The sequence below is a fragment of the Halichoerus grypus genome, chromosome 12 (assembly GCF_964656455.1).
Source record: "Halichoerus grypus chromosome 12, mHalGry1.hap1.1, whole genome shotgun sequence".
Taxonomy (NCBI): Eukaryota; Metazoa; Chordata; class Mammalia; order Carnivora; family Phocidae; genus Halichoerus; species Halichoerus grypus.
Window position 1 is genome coordinate 95,507,938 of NC_135723.1, and position 20,132 is coordinate 95,528,069.

Below are 20,132 nucleotides of genomic sequence, written 5' to 3' on the forward strand. Positions count from 1 at the left end.
GTTCCATGACCGTTTTTCCCCCTGGATAGACCCAGCCACCTCCCAGGAAGAGCTTTCTAGAAAGAAATATCCAACCAATGCCCCACCTGTTCCCACTCCCTGTGACCTGCTCAGAACCCATCAGAACAGCAGGGGGCAGTCAGCATGGTAGCAGGTGAAGAAGGTCTGAGGGGAGTTGATGGACATAGGAGTTACCAAAGCTGGGAAGATGCCATGATGACAATTCTGTCACACCAGAAAATAAGATAAACTCTGAAATTTTTCTGTGTATTATGTTATAAAAGGAAAAAGAGAAAACACCCAAAGAAAATACAATTACAATATAGCTGTTAATGTTAATTCATTTTCCCTTTTGAGATTCATAGTTGAGAAAGTTGCAGAAATGTCCTTCTGTTTACCTGAATTTAGGATATATACACGTGTTCATTGCATGGGGCCAAAGAGTTCTTTTACTTATGCCTAAATTTCAGTATCTAGTGCTGCGATAAAACTCTCAGAATAAAACCGCAAACACTGGAAATGGAAAAGAGGTACTAGAAGAAGCTTGTACAGAGGATTAGTAGCTGAAAATGAGGGGCTTACAAAGTTATAAAGACACTATAAAATGAGACTTCATTTAGAAGGCGCTTCAAATCTGAAACAAATAAGTAGAAAAGCATCTGAGAAGGGAAATTGTTAAGTAAACAACCTATAAAGAACAGAGGGCCCTAATCACCTCCTATCTTGGACCAAGAAGACAAGCAAGCTTAGGAAACAAAACTACCTCCTGTTCCATACATTCTGTCGGGGCATCTCTCTTCTAACTACCTTAATAATCAAGACTCACACCCTTGAAAGGAAGCTAGAGCGCTTTAATTCTCCAAAACAACGTATGTGTGCGTGTATGTGTGTGTATGCTATTAGGTACTGTATATAATAATGTATAATATTATCTTGTAATATATTTTATTTGTAGTAAATTATATACATATATAGCCTATCATTCCATTGATAGAAGGGGAATTTTTTTCTGATTTATATTAGCACACTGAGTTTTTTAGAGATATCTAAAAATAAATGACAGAAAATCGATCCAGAGTAATATATTTCTAAATGTTCATTCTGTAACATTTAGTGCTATTTTGAGTCTTGATTACCCTAGAGCTCTGACCTTCCTGTTGTGAATGTGGACTTGTCAGTCTCTGCCATAGGAACATGGGAGGCAACCAGACATGGATCACAGAAGTCACCCTGCTGGGATTCCAGGTCGATCCGGCACTGGAGCTCTTTCTCTTTGGACTTTTCTGCCTCTTCTATACCCTAACCCTTCTCGGGAATGGAGTCATCCTAGGGCTTATCTGCTTAGACTCTAGATGGCACACCCCCGTGTACTTCTTCCTCTCTCACCTGGCCATTGTTGACATGTCCTATGCTTCCAACAGTGTCCTCAAGATCCTGGCAAATCTTGTGAATCTGAAAAGAACCATCTCCTTTGTTCATGCAGACTTTTTTGTATCTGGCTTTTGCTCACATAGAGTGCCTGATTTTGGTCATGATGTCCTATGACCGGTTTGTGGCAATCTGCCATCCCCTACATTACACTGTCATCATGAACTGGAGAATGTGCATGGTCCTGGTTGTGACTTCCTGGGTGTTTAGCTTCCTCTTGGCTCTGGTCCATTTAATTCTCATCCTGAGACTGCCCTTCTGTGGGCCTCATAAAATCAACCATTTCTTCTGTGAAATCCTGTCTGTCCTCAAGTTGGCCTGTGCTGACACGAGGCTCATCCAAGTGGTCATCTTTGTGGCCTGTGTGTTTATCTTACTGGGGCCCCTCTGCTTGGTCCTGGTGTCCTACTCACGCATCCTATTTGCCATCCTGAGGATCCGGTCCGGGGAGGGCCGCAGAAAGGCCTTCTCCACCTGTTCCTCCCACCTCTGTGTGGTGGGGCTCTTCTTTGGCAGTGCCATTGTCGTGTACATGGCCCCCAAATCCCACCACCCTGAGGAGCAGCAGAAGATCCTTTCCCTGTTTTATAGCCTTTTCAACCCTATGCTGAACCCACTGATCCATAGCCTGAGGAACGCAGAGGTCAAGGGTGCCCTGAGGAGAGCGCTATACAAGCAGAGGCACATGTGAAGGATAACGAAAATCAACATGGTGAGGGACACTCTGCTCCCCATGAAATATGGTAGGTGGCATTTTTTCACCTTATGCTATAATAAATGCCACATTAAGATAGAATATTTTAGACCTACACATACAACCTGAAGCCATACAGACTTTAGAAAGTAAAATAGATGAATACCTTCATGACCGTATGTATGCAAAGATTCTTAGAGATGATTCAAGAAGCACAAGACACAGAATTTGAAGAATTGATAAATATTAGGCCTTTTCAAAATTAATCCTTCTGACCATCAAAGTCACTATGAAGAAACAAGAAATGCAAATCACAGATGAAGTGTTTTATATTTTTTAAATGCGATGGTGAGTCAGGTATGTCCACGTGAGGAGACACAGGGGAATGTCAGGGAAACACAAAGTTTGTTGTCCTCACAGGTCCTGGAGAAGGAGGCATGCACGCCTTGCAGGGCCATGTAGGAAAGACACCAGGGTGCTCAGGAGACAGAAGACAGGATTAAGGGAAGGTTTACATCATTGCCTTCATGGGCATTTCCACAGAAAATACCCAATAAAGGGTTGTATTAGAATAAGCTGGAGTTCGTATAATGGGCAAATCTTTGCTATGTACAGAAAGGGCATCATGGAGACTGATGGTCCAGGAGAATTCTAAAGCTGAGAATTTCTGTGATCTTCAGAATGCGAGTTACCTTACTTGCAATAATCTCCTTTAAATCCATCTGCCTTCTCTTCTGTCCTGAGCTATAGAGTGCTGTGTAATAGTACGTACTACCGTTTGCCCTTTCTTTCTCGAAAATCAACATGCCCAATTCTGACCTTCATACAACTGGGATGGATTTCCTCTTAGGTCTGCCAATCCCTTGGTATTAAAAAAGAATTATAATAAGCCAATGTTCAAATGAACAGTTTACAATTGCAAACTTCAAAGTCATGAAATGTTGAATCTCTGATCTCTAAAAACAAAACAAAATGAAAATAAATAAATACCTTTTGCTTGGAAATGGAGTTTTTAAACCCTGACTGATAACTAGATAATCTTTTCAGATCTCAAAGCAAATTTCTAAAATACACTGCCTTCAATTATGAGAATAAAGTAAAACAAACAAACAAACAAACAAAACCCAATCCTTTTGTCACCAAATTATAGTTACTAAAGGTAAAAACAGTAATGGGGATTTTCAATACAACTGCTGGGAAGGCAAGGTTCATGAGGCACCCACAGCCATACACCAGGCCTGTAGACACCAGGGTGGCATTGTAGACACCAGGCCCTATTGAGAGCCTCTTTTAGGAGCAACAAAGCCCATGAGTTTTTAACATGTATGAAGGTCATCAGCTGGGAGGAAAAGGAACTGCTCTGAATAACACCATGTCCTCATTGATATATAATGACACACAATAAAAACTAGCTTCAGCACAAGCCTTTAAACTGAGGTAGGGTAACTGGTTTTGTCTTCAAATGATTGGAACTCAGAAATCAGTGAACCATGGCTAATTGTAAGGACACCTGTCATCATAATAATCTGGTGTATGGACAAGGGCCAAATCTTTTGGAACATCACAGCAAATACTTCTGTAATTCTTACTGATTTGTTTCGTAATGAAACCGAATTGTACCATGACCATACTCTGCTGTGGGGTACCATTGGCATTACTGATAAAATTCAACCACCTTATGGAAATAAATGATATGTCAATGCTGATACTGATGACCAAATGTATTGGGAGATCACGTTAAAGCCTCCTCAAGTTGTAATACCAAAGGAAAATGGCTGGTCTGGGGAAGCCCTAGAGTTGAGTAACCATCAGCTCATTTCTATGCTAAATAGCTCTGCTCAAGGTTATTACAAGGTACAAACAACATAGCTCCAAGGGGAGCAAGTAATCAAATTAATACAAAAATGTGAAAATGTATGCCATGGCTTTCTAGGATATCACTGTTTCTTTGAATCTATCCCTAGTCTCCACTGGCTCCTCCCAATACGGGGCATATTCATGCTCTTGCTGTATCTATCCTATTAAGTAAAACCTTGCTGTACCTGCTACCTAAGTGCTCTTTAAATGTAGATGCTCAGAAAAATATGGTCATTTTGCTGGAAGAGCACGTAGGCTGAGGTCCAGGTGTGTGGACCGTGCCATAAGAAAGGGTTAACTCAGTTAAATTTGTATAAGTTAGGAATTTAAAGGAACTTTAAAATATTCTGATCCTAACAGCTAAAGTGAGCCACAGAACTAGAAATTGTGTCCCTCTGAGTTGGGATTCAGAATTACTTTGATAATTAGGGGTAGGATTCCTGGAGGCACATGTGGCGGATGATGAAGAGCAGTGACAGGATAGCATGTGTCTGAGGAAAAACATGGAATCCAAGGGCTGCTCCCTAGTTAAGAGAAAAGACTGCAGGTGGCAGGATTCTCAAGATGACCCCCTGAGGTACCTGCTCCACTCTTTTTTAATCAAGTGCTAATCTGGGCTCTGCTGTGAAGATATTTTATAAATCAACTGATATTAAACTATGGAGTTACATTGGTGGGCATACCCCAGTTAGGTGAGCTTTTGGAAAGCAGGGAGTGTTCTCATCTAGGAGCAGAGGAGGAGGTCAGGATATCTGAAGTGTGAGGATGGAGGGCGTCATGTGCAAGGTCTGTAGATAAGGACTTCAGACCCAGCCATGTCCTTGATGTCAGCCTATGAGACAGGTTCAGAGAATCCAGCTGCCCCATTCTATGACTCTGATCCATGGAAACTGGGAGAGAACACATGTGGGCTTTTTTTTTTTTTTAATGTGTCTGGTCTTTTTTTTTTTTACACTGTATATATATATATATTTTTTTAATTTGTTAAAAATTCCAATATAATTAACATACAGTGTTATGTTAGTGTCACATATACAATATAGTGATTCAATAATTCTGTACATTATTCAGTGCTCATCATAAGTGTACCCTTAATCCCCTTCATGGGTTTCCTACCTCCCCCCACCCACCTCCCCTCTGGTAACCACCAGTTTGTTCTTAACAGTTAAGAGTTTATTTTTTTATTTGTCTCTTTTTTCCTTTGTTTGCTTGTTTTGTTACTTAAACTCCCCATATGAGTGAAACCATTTATCTGACTTATTTCACTTAGCATGATACCCTCTAGGTCTATCCATGTTGCTGCGAATGGAAAGATTTCATTCTTTTTTATGGCTGAGTAATATTCCATGGTATATAGATACCAGTTGTGTGTTGTTTTAAGCTGCTAAGTTTGTGTTCACTTCTGGCAGCAACAAGAGAAAACTATAAAACTTTTGGTATCAGATAAAATCTATTTGTTTTCAACTCTGGCCCTGGCAAGATTAGTAATCTACCATTTAGTGCAATGGTACTCTACATTTCTGGTCTTGGGACTTCTTTGAACTCGTAAAAATTACTGAGGACCTAAAGATATATTATTTATATGGTAGTATTTGTTAATATGTACCATATTAGAAGTCAAAAGTGAGAATTTATTAAATATCTTAATTCATTGAGAATTATTTCTATTATATATTAATATAATGTATTTTTATGAAAAATAACTATCTTTTATAAAGCAAAAAAAAGAGTAAAGAGAGTAGCTATGTTTTACATTTTAAAAAAATATTTATTTATTTTAGGAGGGGGTGTGGAATGGAACTGGAGCAGGAAAAGGGCAGATGGAGAGTGAGTTAGAGAATCCTAAACCAACTCAGCTCTGAGTGCAAAGCCTGACGTAGGGCTGGATCCATTACCCTAAGATTATGACCTGAGCTGTATTCAAGATTCAGACACTTAACCAACTGAGGCCCCCAGGTACCCCTGTTTTACATTTTGAACAATCTTACATGTTGGCTTAAGCAAGGAAAGCTGAATTTTATATTTCTGCTGTACTCTGTCTGATGCAATATCACATGTCATGTTACCTCTGGAAAACTCCATGGGGCACTCATGAGAAAGGGAGGGTGAAAAAGGCAAAAAGTCTAAATATAATTATGAAAATAGTTTTGATCATATGGCCCCTTCGAGAGATTCTCAGACCTTCCCCCAAGCCCCTGGACCACACTTAAAGAACCAATAACTTAGTATATTCAAACTTAGTATCCACATTCATAAAATGGTAATGCTGATCAGATTAAACCATGTAGTCAGTATAGAGCATTTGGCACATTTTCAGAAACAAGAGAAGGGCTCAATAATTGTTGCTTATGAATAGTAGAAACCTTCCTCATTTGTATTTACCAATCCTTGCTGCAGATAGAGATACATCTTGGCTTGGGGATCTATTCTCTCTCAGGTTTGCCATAACACGTTCCATGGGAATCCACTTCTCAAGCATCTAAAAATCCCAGTCCCTCAGATGCTTTGATGGGGATTGTAAAGAAGCATGACTTCATAAAACTGTAATCAATTTGAGAGTTTTGGTACAGTAACTTGTGACATTTGTCTTATCTTATAACTCTTGAGATAGCTGGAAGTTTGTGTACAAACAGTGTGATGCCAATATCCACCCTGTTTCCTCACCAGAATTTTCCTCCAAGGACCATCAGACACAACCAACCTCTCCCCCAGAGAGAAAATTCAGGGATTTCCCTCCCTAATCTTAGGAAGAAGATAAATAGGTATAATATTGTATGATCATTCTGGGAATTTGAATTCTCAATAGAAACTCAAGAATGTTCTTAATTCATCTGACTCTAAAATAAAAGCTATGCTCCTGGGGTTCTTTGAAGAACCTTCAGAAGTCTAGTGAGTGACTCCTGTATCTGGGATTTAATCCTCTGAAAGCTACCAAGGGAACAGGACCCTACATCCATTTTAGAGGTACATTTCTCAACTCTGTGGAGTTTATTGTAGGTTAAAGTTGCTCCTTGTGAGAAAACCCAGTGCTAACTTGTCCTTATGCAGAAGAGATTATTAATTTATGCTGGGAGATGATTTTCAGTATAGGTAGTTGATAAAGGGCAGGCTATGTGGACAAAAATGATATTCCTGGGTGAACTTCCCTCCTGACTCACACTGTGCCCTGTAGGTAGATACAATAGACACCTGGATGTCTCCCTCCTGTATCTTAGGGACCATCTGCCCACTGTGTGGTGGGCAGGCATCCTTGAACTCCCCCAGCATCTCTCTCACCATTTCCTCCTAATGTAACTGAGTGGTGGTGGGCAGAGCTAGCACAGCTGTCTCAGGGTAGTGTGAGGGGGCTCAGACAATGAGAAGCCTTATGCAGCCATTTTCTCTGAACAAGGTTCCCAAATGGCCAAATTAACAAAAGTACAATATCACCTAGCCTAAATGAAGATCTTAATGTCTAGAGCAACCTGTCTCAATGGAAAAGAATGTTCTAGTAACAGTTACAGTAAGTCTTTGCTGAAACACTGTAAGATGTAAGTTTGCCATATAGTCATTCTTTTTGGCACTATCCGAGGTTATTACCCTGTTATGATGATTATTAGGCTTAAAAAATCACTGAGTTTATGTACATGTCTTTCTTATCACAAAATAGGATAGAAGGAGTGCTAATGCTCCTGACGAGGGTTGGAGAAATAGATATATCTCCCTTGATCAAGAAACATTCTGGGGTCCAGGACAGCCCAGAGAGAGCTGCTCCTACCAACTGAGCAAAGCTTTCCTTATTTGAGCTGCTATTGTTTCATTTACCTCATTGGGGCTGTGAAATTTTAGGTATCACTACCATGACATTTTCTTCTCTATGCCAGTAATGTATTTGCTTAAGAGTTTTAACCTACTTTCAATTTTATTTTGTGTTGTTCATTTTTTAACAGCAAGATGGTAATAACGTAATGAAAATGAGAATGAAAAAATATACTAACTCAGACACAAAAATAACTAGGCTAAAAAGTTATTAAACAAATGTTCCCACTGAACAGTGATGGATTCTGTGCCTTCCACAGTATTTTTATCCTTTCTGCTCACAGAGTAAATGTGGTTCAGACATTGCTTATTGTATCCCACTGTGCCTCTAGAATTCTGCAATACTGATGTTGCTGTCTTCCACTTTACATAACATAGGCATAGTCTTTAATTGTAGCAAAAATCCATGTCACAAACTTAAGGCACATTTATGTAGAAGCTTCCCAAATGCAATCATATTCATGGAGGTGAACGAATCTGTGATTTTGTCTCTCTTTAATTTTCCAGTGATCATATTCTGTGAACTTCTCTAGGGAAGGAGAAACCATGTCTTTGTCAAATGAAACTGGGACATATAAGATACGTAGCACATCAATTTTTGAACTAAAATGACAACGATCCATCTAACAAACATTTCCTGAGTGCCTGTTTCATCGAGAACTTTACCTGTTATTTTGGGATATAAAGATGTTCAGAACATATTACATACCCACAAAACTTCCTATTTGGGAAAGAGAATCTCAGTTCAAATACACGACATTTGGTATAACCCCCTTTCTATCTTTGATTTTATCTTGAGGGTTATCCAGATCTTCATAGTGATGATCTACCTCTTAACTGTTAATATTGACCAAGCCCATACATTTAATAGGTACCTGAAGAGCTTCTTCAGATGCATCTACTCTGATTCACAAGAATAGAAAAGACCCTTTTTACAGGCTGTTTCATCATTAGCCTCCCAATGGGGCCTAGAGAAGATCAAGTAGGCTGCCTTCTTTCTCTTTGTAGTACCTAGTGGTACCTACAAGAAAATGGTTCAAATGAGGAGGACTATGACCCCATGGCAACACCCCACCAGGATTATACAATGAGGGTAGTGATGCACACAGTTTATAACCACACTAATATTTTTGAATGACCCAGATGCATTTTCTGGCCCAATATATACTAGATTGAGAATTTACAATTCTCTATCCCTAGTATGCTCTAAAAGGATATACAATAATTCTCAGTATTTAAAAAATTACTGAATTCATCCTACACTCAGAAAGGGTAGCATAAATGTAGAGAAAAAGAGAATAAGGTAAATACGAAAGAAATATTAAAATTTGTTGAATCTGTGTAAAGGAACATGGGTTTTTTTGGTATAATGCTTGACACTTTTCTGTGAGTTTAAACTTATTCCTTATCAAAAATTCAAATCAAGAAGGTAATCAATTATGGGAATAGCGGGATCTGGCAAGTGGGGCCAAAGATACAACCTTTCTCTGAGCTCATTTTGAGATAAGTAACTCTAATTTTTGTCAATTCTCCAGCTCTACCTTTTCTCACACTTCAGTCCTTGATAAACTGTCATTAAGAAATGGGAAGCAACCAGTCATGGGTCACAGAATTCATCTTGGTGGGACTCCAGCTCAGTGCAGAGATGGAAGTATTCCTCTTCTGGATCTTCTCCTTATTCTACATCTGCAGTCTGTTGGTAAATGGCATGATCTTTGGACTCATCTGTCTGGACCTGAGACTGCACACCCCCATGTACTTCTTCCTCTCACACCTGGCTGTCATTGACATGTCCTATGCATCCAATAATGTCCCCAAGATGTTGGCAAACTTAGTGACTCAGAAGAGAACCATCTCCTTTGTCCCATGCATAATGCAGACATTTTTGTATTTGGGTTTTGCTGCTACAGAGTGCCTGATTTTGGTGGCGATGTCCTATGATAGGTTTGTTGCAATCTGTCATCCTCTCCAGTATACTGTCATCATGAGCTGGAGAGTGTGCTTGGTTCTGGCTGTCACTTCCTGGTCATGTGGATTTATTCTGTCTCTGGCACATGCAATTCTCCTTCTAAGGTTGCCCTTCTGTGGACCCAGGGAAGTGAACCACCTCTTCTGTGAAATTCTGTCCTCAAGCTGGCCTGTGCTGATACATGGATCAACCAAGTGGTTATCCTTGCTGCCTGTATGCTTGTCTTAGTTGGGCTATTCTGCTTAATGCTAGTCTCCTACATGTGCATCCTCTGGGCCATCCTAAAGATCCAGTCAAAGGAGGGCCAAAGAAAGGCCTTCTCCACCTACTCAGACTTGAAGAAACAGTTTTGTCAGCGGCAGTCTTGTACTTAACGACTTATCACTAGCACACCTGCTCATTATTCTTTCTTAGCCCTCAAAGTCCCCAACATGGATTCTTTCATTCTCCTACTACCTGAGACAGTGATTTTTTTAAAGCCTCAAAAAAATGTCGGGGGCTCTCAAAACATCAAGGCAGTAATATCTTCCATCCTGTGAGGTTACATTTTTTTCCCTTAGGAATAACGTAGAGAACCTGCTAAGGGGAGGAGCAACATAGGAACCCTCCTTTGTCAGAAGAGGAATAACAAGGGTGAAGCACAGTATCTACGCTCAGATCGGGTGGAGAAGGTTCAGCCAGGGGCTGAGGGCTGTAATATAGATGGACAAGCATCAGAGTGGGCAGTCAGCACACACTGCAATACAAGGAAATGACCTAGCTTCAGTTACCTGAACTAGGTGTTTCATTCCCTCCCACTGGGGCTCTTTGAAGTTCCACTTCTTTAAGGTGATCTAAGGTCCTTTCACCCTGTCTGGAGAATCAAGCAGAATGACAGCATATCCACTAGTGAGCAGCTTATAGAATACATTCTCTAGAGGCAGCCTTCCTGAGTTCAAATCCAGACTCTGCCACTTACCAGCTGTTGACCCTGGGCTAGTTCTTTAACCTGTCTCCGTTCTACCATCTGTAAAGTGGAGATAATTGTACCTACCTCACAGAGTAATCACGTGGACTGAGTTTTTGTGAATGCATAGGGCATGCATAATACATAGCAGGAACTATCTAAGTGTATGATTGATAAATGACAGAATAAATACATCTACCATGGGCTTGGTGTTACAGCTCGTATTGGAATCTGAGAATAGAAAATATCTCATATTACCTTTCCCTTTTAATGCATAATGTTGATTAGTCAGTCAGATCTCGGAAGACTCTAAAAAGATAATTTTTTTTCCTAGATTTATTCTTTCATTTGGGTTCGAAATCATTTTCCCTACTTAACAGATGAAGCAATTGAGATTTGGAAAGTTTAAATTATTTACTAAAAATGAAAAAGAGAAAAAGAAAATTAGTAAGAAGAGATTAGAAACTGAGAAAACAGTTCTCCCGAACCTGCTATGAGACAGAACATTTTTGCAAGATGCCATTCACAGCCCCTCCTGAAAAGTAATTAGAGCACCTGATAAATCTGAGCAGTTTTCTAACAGATGTTCATGATATTTCAAGAGCCTTTCTGGGCATGCAGGGTTACCCACTCAGCTGACTGTCAGTTTTGGGACTTGCCTGCATCTTTAATCCATTTTGTGACTAGCCTAATAGTCTTTATTTTTTTTAACCTTCCAATAAATATTTTTTTATTTTTTTATTATGTTCAATTAGGCAACATATAGTACACCATTAGTTTTTGATGTAGTGTTCAATGATTCATTAGTTGCGTATAATCTTCAACCAGACATTTCCATATTGTATCCAGGCTTCTTTTTTCCTACAAAATGTTTTTACCAGCAGGAGGCAGCACTGAATTTGGTTTACGCAGCAACCTCTCTCAGAGCAGCTTGTTTGAAATAGAATCCTGAGATGAGCTCAAAATCACTTTCCCTCTCCTCTCTCTCCCCTGCTCTTCCCTTCTTTCCCCTCCCCCCTTTCCTCCAGTTCCTTTTTGTTTTTCTTTTTTTTAAAAGTAACCAAAGGTCAGGGCGCCTGGGTGGCTCAGATGGTTAAGCGTCTGCCTTTGGCTCAGGTCATGATCCCAGAGTCCTGGAATCGAGTCCCGCATCGGGCTCCCTGCTCCTTGGGAGCCTGCTTCTCCCTCTGCCTCTCTCTCTCTCTCTCTCTCATGAATAAATAAATAAAATCTTTAAAAAATAAAAAAATAAAAAAAACTTAAAAAAAAAAAAAAAAGTAACCAAAGGTCAGAAAGGAAAAGCCCAGAGAAAACCCGAGACAGCCTGTGGTCGTTCTCAAATCTTAGCGTGCTCCAGAATCCCCTGGAAGGTTTGTTAAAACTCAAATTGCTGGGCTCCACCCCTGGAGTTTCTGATTCTGTAAATCTAGACTGAGGTCTGACAGTCTGCATTGCTAAATTTCCTGGTGGAGCAGATGGTGCCAATCAAGGAATAACACATGAGATAAACTACATAAATGGAAAATTCCTTTTTGATCATGACCTTCAGACCAGCCACACCTTTTCTTTCCTTCTCCAAACCCCAAAGCTCTCCTCCCCCTGAGACAGGGGATGTACTCAGAGAGACTCATAATCCCAACCCACGAAGTTGGGAGACAATCCCATTGGAGGGGAGGGTGCTGAGTAGACATGGTTAAAGGGATGTTGGGGGAGGCATGCAGGGAAAGTTCCCTGTGAGAATCAGGTTTTCACCCTGAAAAGCCACTTCTGAATCTACACCAACGGGTGCTTTTGTGAGGTTGGATTGTATCTATTTAAACTGGAGAAAAGGATTGGCTGAAGGTTCTTCGAGACTCTCAGGAAAAGGTGGAGGTGTTCTATTTGAGCCACAGCCCATTTCTCCAGGGGAAGGGGTGAGGAGACCCAGAGATCCATGCTTGGCCCCAAATTCCCACTGGTGCTCCCCAACATCCAGACTCCCTCCCCCCACTGCCTTCCCCCCATGGCCCTCCCCCCACCTCCACACAGGCCTTGTTCCACAAACAAGGGAAGAGGAAAATGAATGCAGTTTGTAATGTGCGTTCCTTCTCCCCATCCATGTTCTAATTCCTCTAGGTGAGAGATCAAAAACTATCCTCCCAAAGTTTCTCCTGGCTAGAGATTATTTGGGAAACAAGCTTAATTTTACAAATACACCGCTCCTCTTTCTCAACCCCAACCCTCATAACATCATTAACATCTTGGGAGTTGTTTTTATCAGTGTTCCCAGCCCCAGCTGGTGGTCATAAGCCTCACATGGGGCGCTTTTACAAACCACAAAGCCAGGACTCCACCCCAGACCCACAGCATCACAATCAGGAGGCTGAAGTTCCCAAGTGATTCCAATGGACCCTCTAAGGGTAAAAATGTCCCTGTTTTAATCAAATAGCCAGTTAGATCTCTGTGAGTGCTGACCTCCTTTGCTCTGGGCAGTGAGGAAATGCCTACCCCAGGACTGGTTTCAGAGCAGGGAGGCTGCATGAGGGTGCTGTGTGAAGAGGAAAAGACAAGGCTGGGAAGTGAGGGAGCTCGTGAGAAAAGGAGCCACCATCAGAGTCCCCGGAACTTTGGTAAGAAACTTTGAAAAGTCACCCATGGCCTCAATCATGATCTTTTGAGTAGTGTAACGACTGAAATCCTCAGCTTTCCCAAGTTGGCTGAACTTTCACTCCAGCTCTGAGTCTGTGCTGGGGTGAGGGAGAGGCTGAAGGTAAGTGCTTGAAACTCCCCTCCAACGTCTCCCTTTATTATAGGACATAGTTTTTGTGATTCTAAAGGCTGCCCTAATTATGGCTTCTTTATAATTGGGGGGCTCAAAGGTATCAGTGCTTGGAGGATGCCCACCAGAGAAGACAATAGTTATTTCACACAAGATGACAGTTTTGGTTTTTAACTTTACTAAGAGAGCTGTGGTTTGAATTTCTCCTTGAGGGGAACAGAATGCATTGATGATAATGTTGATCATTTTTGCCTTTTACATGGTGAATAGAACACGAATTTGAAATATTTGGTTAAAATCTCTGCTTATTTGTGGACATAATAAAATAAAACTCAGTGACCCACATAGTGAATAAACCCCACATCTGTAGGCATAAAAGAAGCAATTTCTTTTCTAAAGTCTTTCTCCTATTTAGCTGCTTTTTAACTTTTTGATCCAAAGAGTGCCTCCCATATTTCTAGAAAATGGGCTCCTAGGGTGAGCATGTAATGCTTAAGTATTTTTCTTAACCTGTACAAACTCTTCAGAGTTGGCTTTGTATTTTCGACTAATTAGATTGGGCAGAATTTTCTGTTGGTCTCTGGTATTCAGAAATTGTGTAGGTGAGTGTTTTCCTCCAGTTTTTAAATATTAAGTGTGCTTTTCCTTCTCACAAAGAACAGGTGGATCATCAAGGCCAGAATCATTTTCAAAGTAACATCCCCGTGCTTAGTCATGACTCACTTATAAGCCACTTGGTCCCTTCATATTAACGAGGTGCTCTCCAAACCTTCTTTAAATTCTTGTTCTTTCTTCACACCTGTTTTCAAAACCCTGTAAATGATACCCCAAGTTCTCTTCTATCAAACCCATATTCCAATTCTAGACATTCACAGTTCATCTTCTGGAAGCACAAGTTTCATTTCTCATGATGTTTCACCAGGGTGGTCTTCTCACTGTATAAATGGCGAGATCATTGCCTGCTCATCCTCACCTGAGGACTTAATTCATGTAGTTTCCATGCTGGAGTGGCCCTCACCTCTCTACCAGCAATGGACTGCTGGCTGTGGCAGCCAGCAACCGCAATAGGACCATTATGACCACTTGACCGCCAAAAAAGCTTCTCATTGACCCACTTGTTCCAGGAAATTGCTGGCCATAGAAAATACTGACCCTCCAACCTTGAATAATCCTCTGCCTTTGGCCTTAAACTGTGTGTTTAGCCCCTTACAGCCAATCAAGGACTGCCTAATGCCCCTGAAGCCCAATGAGACTCCTTGACTTCCCCCCAAAACCCAAAACCACCAGAATAGAATGCTTGCTAACCAGAGACTGTCTGTGTTTTCACTTTTTACTGTCTAAAACTTACTCTCCTTGCTAACTCATTTGAACCCCCTGCTGACATAAAGCAAGAGCAGATGGGTTGCCTTGCCAGAGTCTATGAATAAAGAGCCTTTTAAAATTGTGCCTCAAATCTAGCTTTGTGTTTGACATTAACCATCTAAATCCTATTAACTTTTCAGAAGCCATTTTGGTTCTAACCTCTCTATAGCTGTTCAGCACTAAATTTCTACTTTCCTATGTTATCTGCCCCCTTTCATCCCCTATATGGACTGGCCTCAAGCCACCCCCACACAGGCATTGTGAAGTAATCATAAGGAATTGAAAGGAGGGGAGCTGTAGCTTCTTTTTCCCTGCCTGCCCCCTCAGTCATCTCCCTCTCTCCGTACACCTAAAACTGAACCTAAGCTTAAACACATAAGGTCCTGTCAATAAATGTTTTTGAGTATGTTTATACTTATCTACCGGGGCTGTGAGAATGAAGTGGACCAGATTACCATGTTATTTTATATATGGAATATTTAGTCATGGTACAGAACTTTTAAAATCCCATTGACACTGGGAGAAACGTCAATATTCCAAACACTCATGTAAAAATACTAAATAAAAAAAAATCTAAAAACCTTTAAAAAATTTTTAAAAACATTTCTGTCTGCTTTAGTGTTCAATCTTTATCCTCAGTGATTGAATAATTTTCACAAATGCTTGACCTATAGTAAGGTCTTCATAAATATTTCTGAATGAAAGCATGCATGAATCCGTGCTGAAGGAGGGAAGGCCCACAGAATACATTTTTAAATGTAAAAAGTGACTTGGAGATAGAAAAGTATAGGAGTTTGGAAGAAGGAGCACACAGAGAAATTGAATCTCAAGGCCAACATGGCACCACAGATATGCTATTCTAATCAACCGTTTTGGTGGACATTATAGTTAATGTTTGTCAGCTGTAAGGTGGCAATTTGATTATTACTTAGCAATAATCCTGCAAACAAAATGTATCTAGTGTCCTATGAGAAGCAGCTTTTTTCACTTAAATTACTAAGAATCCTAAGGAGAGAGGAGATAAACCCAAATAACAAATTATTTTTTAAGATAAAAATAATATATCTAGAAAATATTCCGTAGGGATACCTGGGTGGCTCGGTCATTAAGCGTCTGCCTTCAGCTCAGGTCATGATCCCACGGTCCTGGGATCGGGCCCCGCATCGGGCTCCCTGCTCGGCGGGAAGCCTGCTTCTCCCTCTCCCACTCCCCCTGCTTGTGTTCCCTCTCTCACTGTCTCTCTCTCTCTGTCAAATAAATAAATAAAATCTTAAAAAAAAAAATTCCGTAGCTGGATTATTAGTTTCAGAGATAGAAACACCCTTTCTAAATTTTTGTAATCTGGATATTACTTTGTATGATATTAGACACACAGTAGGGACTGAAATATAGACTTGTTAAATGGGGTGGATGAAGTGAATTAAACTTCTTCCAGTTCTTCTTAGCGATTGATTCTCAGAAACTTCTTTGATGAGGTTATATTCTTTTCTATAATTTGCCTTTCTTTCATTATTTTTTAAAATTGAAATGTATTTGACCGATAACATTGTGTAAATTTAAGGTGTACAATGTTAACTTGTTATATTTATATGTTGTAATATATAAAAAAAAAAGGATGAGCACAAGTGGGGGGGGCGGGGCAGAGGGAGAGAGAGAAGCAGACTCCCTGTTGAGCAGGGAGCCCGATGCAGGAGCTCAATCCCAGGACCCTGAGATCATGACCTGAGTTGAAGGCAGATGCTTAACCAACTGAGCCATCCAGGTGCCCCTGTCTTGTCTTCTTGATTGCCATTCTAACAGGTATGACGTGATATCTCATTGTGGTTTTGATTTGCATTTCCCTGGCAATTAGTTATGTTGAGCATGTTTTCATGTACCTGTTGGCCATTTAGATGTCTTCGTTGGAAAAGCATCAATTTAGTTCGTCCCATTTTTTAAATTGGATTCTTTCATTGTCATTCGGTTGTATGAGTTCTTTATACATTTTCTGTATTAACCTTTTGTCTGATACATTGTTTGCAAAAATGTTCATCCATTCTATAGGCTGCCTTTTCATTTTGTTAATTGTTTATTTTGCTGTGCAGAGCATTTAAGTTTGATGTAGTCCCATTTATTTATTTATTTATTTTGCTTCTGTTTGTGCTTTTGGTATCCAATCCAAAAACTTATTGCCAAATGGCAAAAGGGGAGAGGAAGATACAGGTCCAGTTATGGAATGAGTATGTCACAGGAATGTGACATAAGGAATATAGTCAAGGATATTGTAATAGTGATGGAATGGGATAGATGGTAGCTACATTTGTTAACATAGCATAATGTATAAACTTGTCAAACAATTAAGTCATACACCAGAAACTAATGAAACAATTGTGTCAACTATACTCAAGTAAAAAAAAAATAATCATTGCCAAGGCCAATGTTGAGCTTCTTCCCCATATTTTCTTCTAGGAGTTTTATAGTATTAGGTCTTACATCTAAGTCTTTGATCCACCACAAGTTAATTTTTCTGACTGGTATAACATAAGGGTCCAATTTTCTTTGACATATGGATATCCCTTTTTCCTAATACCACCTATTGAAGAACTCATCCTTTCCCTATTGGGTGTTCTTCTCTCCCTTGTCAAATATTAGTTGACCATATATATTGGGGTTTAATTCTGTGCTCTCTATTCTGTTCTGTTGGTCTGTGTGTCTATGTTTTGTGCCAGTACTATACTGTTTTCATTACTATAGATTTGTAAAATAGTTTGAAAGGAGAGCTTTGTCTTTTTCTTCAGGATTGCTTTGGCATTTCTGGGTCTTTTGTGGTTCCACAGGAATTTTAGGATTGTTTTTTCTATTTTTATTTCTATTGGTATTTTGAGGGGAATTACATTGAAACTATAGATGGCCTTGGGTAGCATGGACTATTTAACAATAATGATTCTCCCAATCCATGAATGTCTTTCCATGTTTTTGTATCTCTTCCTCAATTTCTTTCAACAAAGTCTTATAGTTTTCATAGTACAGAACTTTCATTTCCTTGGTTAAATTCATTCCGAAGTATTTGATTGCTTTTCATGCTATTGTGAATGGGATGGTTTAATTTTTGAGATGTTTCATCATTAGTGTATAGAAATGCAATTGATTTCTACATGTTAATTTTGTACCTTGCAACTTTACTGAAATCATTGATTAGTTTCAACAGTTTTTGTTGAGTTTTTGAATTTTCCATATTCAAAGTCATATTATCTACAATAGCAACAATTTTACTTCTTCCTTTCTGGTTTGGACACATTTTCTTTCTTTGTCTTGCACAATTGCTCTAGTTATAGGACTTCCAGTACTACATTGAATGAGTGGTGAGAGAAGGCATTCTTGTCTTGTTACTGATGTTAGAGGAAAAGCTTTCACTCTTTCTCCATTGAGTATAATGTTACCTGTGGGTTTGTGGTAGATGGGCCTTATTATGTTGAGGTATGTTTCATCTATACCCAATTTGTCAAGGGGTTTATCATGAAAGGCTGTTGGTTTTTGTCAAATGCTTTTTCTGCATCTACTGAGCCAATTATGTGATTTTTATCTTTCATTTTATTAATGTGATGTATTACATTTATTGATTTGCATTGTGAACTATCCTTGCATCCCAGGGACAAATCCCACTTGGTCATGGGGTATAATCCTTTTAATGTGTTCATGAATTTGATTTGCTAATATTTTCTTGAGAATTTTTGCACCTATAATTAACAGGGATATTGGTCTATAGTTTTCTTATGTTCTTATCCGGCATTGGTATCAGGGTAATATTAACCTCATAGAATGAGTTTGGAAGGGCTCCCTCCTCTTCAAGTTTTTGGAACCATTTGAGAAAGGTTGGCATTAATTCTTCTTTAATTGTTCAGTAGAATTTGCCAGTGAAGTTATCTGGTCTTGGGGATTTCTGCTTTGAAAGGTTTTTGGTTACTGATTCAATCTCCTTATTCATTACTGGTCTGTTCAGATTTTCTATTTCTTCCTGATTCAGTCTTGGTAGGTTATGTGTTTCTAGAATATTACCCATTTTTTTCCTAGAAATTTATCCATTTTTTAGGTTACCTAATATGTTGCCATATAATTATTCATGGTAGTCTGTTAGGATCTTACGTGTTTCTGTAGCATCAGTTGTAATGTACCCTCTTTCATTTCTGATTTTGAGACTTACTAGTCTAGCTTAAAGTTTTGTCAGTTAATCTTTTCAAAGAACCAGCTCTTACGTCTATTGATCTTTTTGTTGTTTTTCTGATCTCTATTTCATTTATTTCTACTCTGCTCTACTCTCATCTTTCTTTCCTTTTGCTAACTTTGGGCTTAATCTGTTCTTTCTCTAGTTCCATGAGGTATAAAGTTAGGCTGTTTATTTGAGATCTTTCTAATCTTTAAACATATGTATTTATCACTTTTTCTGCATCCCATAAGTTTTGGTAGGTCATATTTCCATTTCTATTTGTTTTAAGATAGTTTTTTTATTTCCTTGACCCATTGGTTATTTAGAAATGTGCTTTGAATTTTCCACTTTTCCTCTTGTTGTTGATTTCTAGTTTTATACCATTGTGGTCAGAAAGTTGGTATGATTTCAAATTTAAATTTGCTAAGATTTGTTTTGTGTTCTGTGTTCTATCATTTGATGTATCCTGCGGAATGTTTCAGGTGCACTTGAAGAATGTGTATCCTGCTGCTGTTGGATGAAATGTTCTATAAACATCCGTTTGGTCCATTTGTTCTTAAGTGTGGTTCAGTTTCAATGTTTCCTTGTTGCTTTTTTTTTTTTTTTTTTTTTGGTCTGGGTGAACTACCCATTGCTAGCAGTGGAGTACTGAAGTCCTCTACTATTGTACTGTGGTCTATCTCTCCCTTTAGATCTGTTGGTATTTAATATATGTCAATGCTATGATATTAGGTAGATTAGGTGAGTATATACATATTAATGTTTTATCTTCTTGCTATAGTGATACTTTTATCATTATATAATGACCTTCTGTGTGTCTTGTTTGCATCTTTGGCTTAAAGTCTATTTTGTCTGACATAGGTATGGCTACCCCACTTTCTACTTTGTTTTGGTTTCCACTTGCATGGAATATCTGCTCCCATCCCTTCACTTTGAGTTTATGTGTGTCTTCAGAGTTCTAATGAATCTTCTTTTTCTGCATTCCTATAGCTCATTAAAAAGAGCAGCACCAAGAATCTAAGAAAAAATATCTTCCATATGAGAAAACAATCTGAGATGGATGATTTTAAAAGAATATGGGTAGCAGGAAGTAATTCTTTAGTCTGATAACTGATACAACAAAATAAAAACCTCTCT

General features: G+C 39.2%; 2 protein-coding genes across 2 annotated transcripts in view; both read left to right on the top strand.

Annotated features, from left to right (window-relative positions):
• Positions 1-20,132, top strand: part of LOC118532568 (olfactory receptor 2A2-like) — a 220,561-nt gene that overhangs the window by 186,060 nt on the left and 14,369 nt on the right. Inside the window, 3 exon segments of the mRNA XM_078059676.1 lie at positions 9,313-9,894; positions 9,897-9,963; positions 19,424-19,432. Coding sequence (XP_077915802.1) covers positions 9,360-9,894; positions 9,897-9,963; positions 19,424-19,432 — 611 coding nt within the window. The 5' untranslated portion in view covers positions 9,313-9,359.
• On the top strand, positions 1,195-2,119 carry LOC118532570 (olfactory receptor 2A14-like). The gene is given in 2 exon segments (XM_036087245.2): positions 1,195-1,472; positions 1,474-2,119. Coding segments are annotated over 2 exon segments (924 nt in total).